Genomic DNA, 10,105 nt, shown 5'->3' on the forward strand with positions numbered 1-10,105 from the left:
TGCACATCTGGTGCAGATTTGGTCAAATTAGGTTCAGTGTGTCTCTTAGTAGCTATCAGCTAGGGTTGCACTAATTGCTTATATGCCTGCTTTGTCATATTATCAGAGTACCTATCATCGATTAAAACACTGAAATAAATTCATAAAATAAATATATTTGCTGTAAAAGAGATTAGGTGCAGATTTGGTCAAATTAGGTGCACTCGCCGGATAGCCCGTCGTGAAAACGGCTATTTTATATCCATTCGCAGACATTTTAGACAGAAACTAACATGCTAGTTTCCAACAGTTCTAATAACTCATTACTCACATGGTTGCTGAAAACCAGCTTCTTCTTTTTTCATTTGCTGTGGGGCTGCCATTCCACATAAAAATTATTTGTTGCACGGCTAATATACTGGCTCGTCAAGTCGTTCTCTAACAAATCGATATCATTAGACTTGAGTCGTTTGTAAGCACCAAACAGACCCTCCTTTGTTTCTTCGGACTCAGCGACCTTTCAACTTGACAAAGAAATTCAACGAGCAGCACTTACTAAAGCCATTATTCTTCCTGCAGCAACGATGACCTGCAAACCTGTACTTCTTTCAATTATCACAACACCACTAATGAACTCCCTTTGTAAATGAATCCACTGCCCAGAAAGTCCTCTCGATTACGAGCTTCAGTTGCGACTGTGGACACCCGCTGCCGCTGCCTACTGCGACCACATACTGGGGCCAAAGGTCAGGGCCACAGTGCGTCTCGCCGGAGCACTGTTGTCCCCAGACTCCAAGGCATGTTCTGGACTGGATTCAATCTTAGACTAGGATGCATTAACGCCCAACAGTCTGAGACTGTTGTTCGTTTCCATAACATAATTGCTCTTACCAAGGTGACATAGGGGAAGTGTTTTCAGGCAGCGCTGTCACATCTGGAAAATCGTCTGCTTGTAGCGAGAGCAGACACGGTGCGGCCGGCGTTTGTTTATTGTTAGTATGAGGCGCGGAATGGATGATGAGCAAGGACAGTGAACTTTAGCAAAGTGCGGCTTTGAATAGCCTCAACGCCTCGACCATAAAAGTCTATACGAAAAAAAACATTGATCACTTTAGAAGCATGCATTTGTAGTGTCCTATACATGCTGTGAAGCATAAAGTTATGTGGCGTAGCTAATACAACAACATTTCTGCATAAACATAGGTACCCAATACCCATGGTCAGTCTTCACTTTGCACTCCACTTCAGGTCGATGGTTTCAAGAATCTGCATACAATTATGTGCCTGTTCAAGCTCTTGGCATGAATAAAACAGTGCTATTCGTCAATGATAAGGTAAATCTGAAACCAAATATCTGGCGCTATATAACTACAGCATATACTTTACAGCACTTAACTAGTTATTAAACATATCATTAAGCCCCTGCACTGAAATGCCACACTGCTTTGATTGCTTCAGGAAAATAAACGCAGTGGATTTCAGTCTCTAGTGACCCATTATCTAGGAATAATGTACAGAACCTTTGCTAGGCAAGAATGTATATGCCACAGCACCACAGAAACCCTTTTGAAATAACAATGAAGCAATGCGATGAACAATGAGGATCCGCTTTTGCTGGTCGTTCGTTTTATTTGTTTATTTATTTATTTTGTTAGGCTGGTTCGTTTCGTTGTTTGTTGGACATCGACATCCTCCCTTTCGGTCCAGCAAGACAAGGTCAGAATTGGAAGAGATCGGGAATTAGGGGGCGATATTGCTCTGCAGACAGTGGGCGGCCACCCTGTTGGTGCGCTGCCGAGGCTGAGCCCGTCTCGATGGACAGGCCACTCGGTAACTACCGGTCACCCTTCTGCACGTGAGCCTGCTCCTGAGGAGCTACTCACATCGGATGAAAGCTTCGGTGACCGTCCAGTCCGTAGCACGATGTTTGATGCATGAAGGAGAAGGATCTTCTTCCCTGAGGATTGATCAGAGGGATTGGAGAATCGGATAGGTGGTCGGTGATTATCCTTATTTGCATCCTAGGAACCTTGGCTGCTGGACTTCCACACGACATCTACGTAGCGCCATGGTTTTGGTAGACCGCGATAGATGACGCTGCTGTGTCCGGGGCTGTCGTTTGTCGATCACTTTCCACGAGAATCATACCATGATTCTCGCTTTCACCAGCAGCACTTTCCATGTGACTCGATATTTGATGAAATCATAACATGGCATGCTTTCAAACTATATGTAGGCGTTGTTAAATAGGTAAATAAAATAGCATATTATAGGTGCTTAATTAGGTGCTTAACCCTATTAGTGGCAGGGGGTTGTTTTCATCCACCCCTCATGTTTTTCGGGAATATCTCCGAAACCGCTTAAGCTACGATGCTGAAATTTTCAGACTTTTCTTAAAACTAAATTGGGCACATTCCCTGAAAATTTCAAGTTCATAACTTTACCAGGGGCGGCTCCAGAGCACTGGGAATTGGGGGGTCCTATTCGTGAAGCGAGTCATTTGGGCGAAGATCACGATGCTGATGTATTATAACTGTATGCACCAGTTTTACGAACAGTGAATGAAAGGTATCATGTGATAACATATACAAAGTTATTGTGCATCCTCTTTTGACACGTTTTTGCTATAATAGGCGGATCCAGGCGTCCAAAAAGGGGGGTTATGTTTTACCTCCCAACATAGGTGCCCTGACACCGCCTATGCATGACCAATACAATTGTAGTCGTTCTCTCATAAGAAAATTGTAACATAACAAGACCATTACCACCCTTTTTAGAAACAGTACCAACAAAAACCTTATTTACTATACTTTTTGTGTACCCCCAATTTCAGTGACCTGTATCCCCCTATGATTTTTGAAAATGCATATTTTTAGGATCCATGTGAATTCCTGGTTCATTCTCTATCGATCTGCAAAAGTTGCGTTAAGATTGGTTCAGAAACCTGGCCGTGATAAACAGTCTAAAATGTATCTGCAATTTGCCGGTTTTTACCCCCCTCTACCCCCTATTGACATTTTTTAATTTTTATTTTTTTAGAAATGTAGATCACGTTGAGCGAAATCGAATGCCGTTTGAATTTTGAAAATCGGCCCGTTAGATCTCGAGATATCAAGGGGGGTCGTAAACAGCCCCCCCCCCTGCCACTAATAGGGGTAGCCAGGAGCCTGCCACGAATAGGGTTAATGCTATTTCAAAAAATGAAAACCCTAACCGATGTGTGTGAACGGGGGGAGGTGAATGGTTGGACTCTCGTTGCCTCGGAAGTCGGAAATTACTGGATTGATTTAAAAATTCAAACGGCAATCATCCGATAACTACCAGGGTAACACATATGCTTATTGACATCGATGACGTCATTTACGCAGGTAAAAGAGATTAGTTTACCTTTTGCAAGACTTCTACCGACAAAAATTTATGACGGTGATGAAAACCAATTCATTATTTTCTGTTGATAGTGTGCTTTTTCTAATCCTCGCCAGGCCAGAACTATCGCTTTCTGTAAGTGGCCCTAGCCTTGGGGGGGGGGGTATCTTACCACCGTTTGGCCTCTATAGCCGTCGCCCCGTTGGGGGGGGGCAATTTGGCCCCCCTGTGGTTTTTCCTGAAAGCAAAAAACGGCGGCGCGCAGCGCCGCCAAATTTTCAGTACCTTTCCAGGTATCAATTTGACACCTTCACAACAAATTTCAAGTCTTAGGTCACCTTAGGTCAGGAGTTATTGATTTCAAACTGAGGTCATGTTCGAGCAAAAATGAGCAAAATACGTGCAATCTTGAAACGCTCACCAAATCTACAGTTACCAAGCAATTTCAAAGTTCTTTATATAGTCCAGTAGGTAGACAAAAAGCGGCGCTACAAAACTGTCTTCTCGGATTTTCAAAATTATGGGTTTTTACCCCCAAATATTCAAAAACATTATTTTTTTTTAGAAAAATTAAAAACAAAATCCAAACAAAATTCCGAATTTCGAAAAAAAGAGTATATGTGATAGTCCCTGCGCTCTTCTATATACATAACAAATTTCAGATCGATATCTCGTTTTTTGGCCAAGTTATAGCGAAAAAACTGTTCAAAAATGATGACGTCAAATTTTTGAACTCAATTTTTAGCGATTCTAGACCACGTACGGCAAAACAAAGACCACCATGACGAGCTGCATCGAATCGATACCCGTTTTATGCAAACATATCAACTTGGAAATTTGACCTAATTTGACCTGACCTTGACCTGACCTTGACCTGACCTTCACCAGAACATAATCTGAACTGACCCCAAAGGCTGCCTGACCCACATAATCGTATTTGACATAAAATTGACCATAATACATGCATCACATGATATTTTCAAATTGTGGCCCTCAGTGACCTGACCTCTGTGACCTGACCTGGTATCAGTGACCCCAAATAGCAAAATATCTCTTTGAAGAAGATTTCCCCATCGATTATTTTTAATGAAATGAATTTTACTCGATTTTACAACGCATTTCTTCAAATGCCTGTAAACGGTGAAAATTCGACCTTTGACCTAACCTGTGACGTCATCGGTTTGACCTAGGTCAATAAAATTGGGTCACAAGGTAGTTAGTTCCCTGATAAGGCTATCCAACACCGTTTGCCGCTTGTCGCTAGGTTGCGTGGTTCTCGAGATCTTGGGGGGGGGGCAAATTGCCCCCCCCCCAACAGGGCGCGTTGCTCGGCAGAGCCCAACGGGGCGAACACGATGCTGCCAAAATCGCGGCTCTGCGGCCGTTTTTTGCGAAGTTATTCACCAAAAACTGAACCGTACCTTGGGGCACTTGACCTGACCTCAGAGGTCACCGGCTGACCTAGGACCTTAAAATCGGCTACCAATCTCTGCGTCTCGTAACGGCGCACACGCTCGTTTTTTCCGCGACGCGCTAGCTCCACCAGGGGCGAAACGGCGAGGGGGGTCGTACCAGCCCCCCCCCCCTCGGCCGGCGCGTATGTAGAAAACCAATAGGTCCGGCGAGGGTTAAGGTGACCTTGTGGTGTTTAACTTAGATAAAGGTCAGGTCGCAGCCGTTCAGGTCGCGAAGTTGGTTGAATGGGGTCATGTTACATATCATTTGATCTGGCAGCTCATTATGAGTCCAGATCAGTTCATTCTTTTCCTGTAGGCCTTTTTGTGGTCCACTCACTGGTGACCAGTAACCGCTGAAACACTGGTCTACAGTTCACTCAAACACAGGTCTACAGGTGTACAGACATGGGTGGAGAATGTTTGAAAAAGTTACCCCGGCCGGCGACCGATAGTCGGAAAGACGATATATGCTCGCGTTGTTGTCAACGGTCATCACAAACCCCTATTCTGACTCATGGGAATGGAATAATGGATGTAGTGTTTGTTCAAGGATGAGCGTCGTATCCGACATAGTACCATTCATAACTTTGTTGGCGATGACTGAAAAGGCGATTTTCTCTTAAGTGATTTTTTTACAATAGACTTATGCAATATCGCACCACAGACAAACCATATCATAAGCCATTATGAGTAAATGTTGCGTTTTCAGCTTTTATTGTCTCAAAATAGCTACAAAAAATGACATCTCACCTCGTACGAGCTTTACAGAGACAATTGAACGTTCGAACCAAAACACTAAAATGGGTGCCCATGCCCAGTACTGCCCACGTATCCCGGTTACAAAATTCCGAGCTCGAAGCGTGACGGACGCTCGGTGTTTATGAGCATCCTGACGGCTACGCCGTAGTGACGGTATGGTTGCGATTGGTGGCAGGCCAGTCGAAGGCAGTGAGGTCAAGCAGTGGGTATGATAAAGTGCGCCGAAGGCGCGCGCCAAATTTTCGAAGCTGAACACGGTTTGAGAGCAATCTTGGCATTAGCGACCACACACGGGTCCTAGGGTTGGAGATTATGGTAAGTTAAGGAAATGCCTACCTGATTTGCAATAATACGCCCATGGCCGTCAACATCCGAAGAACGACGGTTTCCTTTCCTCGTATGGCGACAGCTTTTAGGATTTATAAGAGTGAAAAAGTTACCCCGGCTGCGCCGGGGTAGGCTGAAAGTTACCCCGGCCACGGCCGGGGTGGCCGGGGCAGGTTCTCCACCCATGTGTACAGTTCAAGAAAATGATGTTGGTGTAGCATCACGTCTGGCCGGTCTGCCTGCCTTTGAACCGTTTATTCTTTGCGTGCAAAGAATGATGTGCAGCATTAGGCATGCTCCAGGTTTAGTGACAGCCAGTAAGAGGTACAGCCTCCGGCCGACAGTTACCAAACGTGTGCGCCGAATCCCTAGGTTTTCTGCCGGTGATACCCACATTGTTTGATGGATCATGATGAAACTTCCCATGCATGTTGGGGCAAGCATTGGCTATCGTGTGGTGCAAGAAAATTGACCGGGTCAGGTCAGGTCACGGAGCTATGACGTCACAAGAGGAACAGCGTCCGGTACTATTTTTGAAAAGCGCCCGAACCACTATTTTGCTAATTCTTGTCACCTCAATGGGAATATGCAGCAATATTAGCTTCTATAGGGAGCAAATGGACCTCCCAAATCCAAAAATACAATCAGATTTCAAAAATTTAAATTTTGATTTTTCGAATTTCTGCCGCCGACTGTGACCTTGCCGACTTCCGGCGCTCCCAACGCGCCATTTTTAGAGCTAGGGAAACGAAATACATACCAAACGATAGAGAATTGATCAAGGAACACGATAGTGAAGGTTTTAAGTCGATATCTCCCACCGTTTTGCCGCAATCGCCGCGGAAAGTTGAAAAAATTTGATTTTTTCGGAAAACTTGACCTTTGACCGGTCATAAGTAGGTCAAATGTTGACCTAGGACCAAAAAATATACCACCAATCGCGAGATCTCGTTGAGAGCAATCCGTTGGTTTTTTCCGCTAAGCTCTACGACCTTCCGTTTCGAAACGCCAGGGGGGGGGTCGTAACAACCCCCCCCCCTGGTCGTTCGTGTTATGAGAAATGGCCTGGTCGTGCGAGGGTTAACCCGCGCCCAGATGGGGTCTGCCGAGCAACGTGGTCTGATGGGGGGGGGGGCATTTTGGCCCCCCTCAGATCTCGAGAACCACGCAACATAGCGACAAGCGGTAAACGGTGTTGGATAGCCCCAACGGGGAACTACCTTGTGACCCAATTTCATTGACCTCGGTCAAACCGATGACGTCACAGGTCAGGTCAAAGGTCGAATTTTCACCGTTTACAGGCATTTCAAGAAATGCGTTGTAAAATCGTGTAAAATGCATTTCATTGAAAATCATCGATGGGGAAATGTTCTTCAAACACATATTTTGCTATTTGAGGTCACTGATACCAGGTCAGGTCACAGAGGTCAGGTCACTGGGGGGGTCACAATATGAAAGTGTCGTGTGATACATGTTTTATGGTCCATTTTACATGACAATTGCGATTATGTGGGTCAGACAGACTTAAGGACCAGCTTAGGTCACGTTTTGGTCAAGGTCAGGTCAAGGTCAGGTCAAGGTCAGGTCAAATTAGGTCAAATTTCAAAGTTGATATTTTTGCATAAAATGGGTATGGATTCGATGCAGCTCGTCACGGGGAGTTCAATGGTGGTCTCCGTTTTGCGCTACGAGCTCTAGAAATGCTAAAAAATGAGTTCAAAAATTTGACGTCATCAATTTTTAACAGTTTTTTCGCTATAACTTGGCCAAAAAAAGAGGTATCGATCTAAAATTTGGTATGTATATCGAAGAGCGCAGGGACTATCACATATTTTCCGGTTTTTTCGAAATTCGAAAATTTTATGGAATTTTTTTGAGTTTTTCTAAAAAAATCATTTTTTTTATTTTTGGGGGTCAAAATCCCAAAATTTCGAAAATCCGAGATAGCAGTTTTGTAGCGCCGTCTTTTCTCTACACAACCACATAAAGAACTTTAAAATTGCTTGTTAACTGTAGAATTGGTGAGCGTTTCAAGATGTCATGTTTTTTGCTCATTTTTACTCGAACATGACCTCAGTTTGACCTCAATAACTGCTGACCTGAGGTGACCTGTGACTTGAAATTTTGTTTGAAGGTGTCAAATTGATGCCCGGTAAGGTACCCAAAATTTGGCGGCGCTGCGCGCCGCCGTTTTCTCGCTATTAAAGAAAAACCACAGGGGGGGCCAAAATGCCCCCCCCCCCCATCAGGGCGCGGGTTAACTTTTGTTGTCGTTTTGTGTCATTGTTTTTTGTAGGCATTACGGAGAGGATGGAGAAAGGGTGTTTCGGCTTTTCTCCACTATGACGCTTGTCAAAGCCGAAATGACGACCATATGTACGTGTGACGGTGTGGTAAAGTGTAGGGCGTGCTGAAACAAACTAAACCGAATATTGAGAAAGAATGGAGCAGGCTGAAGCGGGACGAAACGAACTGACATGAACTGAAGCAAAACAAAACCATCTCAACGTCCTGAAATGAATTAAAACGAACAAATACGAACTGAAACAAACTACATCAAACTGAAGCGAACTCCAAGGAACTGAAACCACGAGTTGAAACGAACTGAAACATTGAAACGAGCTGAATGGAGACATAATTAAGTGCAACGAGTTAAAAACACTAACACCAACCGAAGCTAACTGGGCGTGTCGAAAGAAGACACGAATGGAGCGTTCTTCGCGCGTATAGGATGCGGGGCTGGACATCAGGCTAGAGGCGCGTTTTCTATACCGCGCGGCCCACCGTGCGGCCCTCTCTGTGCGGCTAGTTATCGGGCCTGGCTGGAACGTTTCTCTGACGGCGGTGCTAAAAAATAGAAACTGTCTCGGCGCTGGCCGCCGGCAGTATTGGCCAATTAGCTCGACTAGAGAGTGGTATCGGCGGGCAGCTGGCCGCCCAGCGGCTGTCTGAGACGATTGGCCGCCGCGCGGCGCCGACGCGACTCCTGACTGCGGTTTGCCTGAGAGCCCGACGCCGGCGACGCGTCGCTGGAAGCAGGGAAAGGCGGCAGTGTGAGGAGAAACCGACACCGGGCTGGGCTCGGCTCCGTGACGGCGCCGCGGACAGGGCTCTGTGCCGTGACGGGGCCCGTGACTCGTGAGCCGAGTCCGGTAGCGGGGCTGGTGGTCCGGCGGTCCGGAGACTGTGACTGGGAAGGGAAAGGTGGGAAATGGAGTGTCTGAAGCTTTGTATGTAATGATGTGTTTCGATTTAGTTATCCGTGTTCGGCCAGCTACCAGTCAAATAAATTCATCCTCCTTTGAAATTGTGGTCTTTTTTGTTAAAAATAACTTTCGTTTCGTCATCTGAGGGATACATTTCAAAGTATGAGTCTCTATTTTCCTTGAAATCTATTCGGTTTTAATAAAACATCAGTCATCAACCATGTCAGTTAGTCAACCGTTAGTCAGTTGAGTGTGGTCACTAGACGCTCTCTCTCCTCGTCGACCGTCTGCCCTGCTGCAGTGCGAGTGTGGGCCGCTGCTCTGCAGTGTTCAGGGGGGCGTGACACGATGTGTGACCGGCACGGCGGCCGGCGCGGCGGGGCGGGGCGGCGGCCCGGGTCGGCCGGGAAAGTGGGTGGGCGCGGCGGAGAAGGCGGCGAGGGGAGAGAGAAACCCGGATCTGGTGTGGGGCGATCCATCAGGCGCCATGGGAGGCGGCCGGGGTACCGCAGGGAAGCGTCTCCTCCGTCTGGCCGCTGACGCAACGCGACGGCAAAGAGAAACCTACCGCTGTTACGACGCCACATGGAAAGGGCGGAACTGGCGGGCGGCACACCGATTTCTTTTCGGCTAAAATTTCTGACGATTATCTAGTACACCTTCGCTCGAAAGTATAGTGCTCAAGTTATTCATTTTCTTTTTTTTGTAGTAAAATAAACACAGAAACACATAACCGAGGAATAAATGTCAAACAGTTTTGCGATCACAAATGTATCACAATGTGTTTAGTTCTTCCAAGCCATTCTAGTGATTGTAGCGTTTTCATCATTCCTTCCTGTCTATATGTTGTCTACTTTGTAACATCCTTAGCTAGTGATACCAAATTCGTATTTGGGATTATGCTGAGCAGTTGTAACAGTGAATATTGTTCACCTCATTGTGTGATCGTCCTCTGGCTTTCGCGTTCTTCGCTCATCTGTGAAGTTTGCTCCATGTTGAAAACGCCAATGA

The 10,105-nt window shown here is 45.9% G+C and overlaps 1 protein-coding gene across 1 annotated transcript in view; it reads right to left on the reverse strand.

The window, feature by feature from the left end:
- Positions 1-694, reverse strand: part of LOC122371412 (sialin-like) — a 55,463-nt gene extending 54,769 nt beyond the window's left edge. The window contains exon 1 of the mRNA XM_043347718.1: positions 311-694. Coding sequence (XP_043203653.1) covers positions 311-362 — 52 coding nt within the window. The 5' untranslated portion in view covers positions 363-694. The remainder of the gene's footprint in view (positions 1-310) is intronic.
- Positions 695-10,105: the final 9,411 nt, after the last annotated feature.

The sequence above is a fragment of the Amphibalanus amphitrite genome, unplaced genomic scaffold (genome assembly GCF_019059575.1).
Source record: "Amphibalanus amphitrite isolate SeventyFive unplaced genomic scaffold, NRLGWU_Aamphi_draft 001240F_arrow, whole genome shotgun sequence".
In the NCBI taxonomy this organism is placed as follows: Eukaryota; Metazoa; Arthropoda; class Thecostraca; order Balanomorpha; family Balanidae; genus Amphibalanus; species Amphibalanus amphitrite.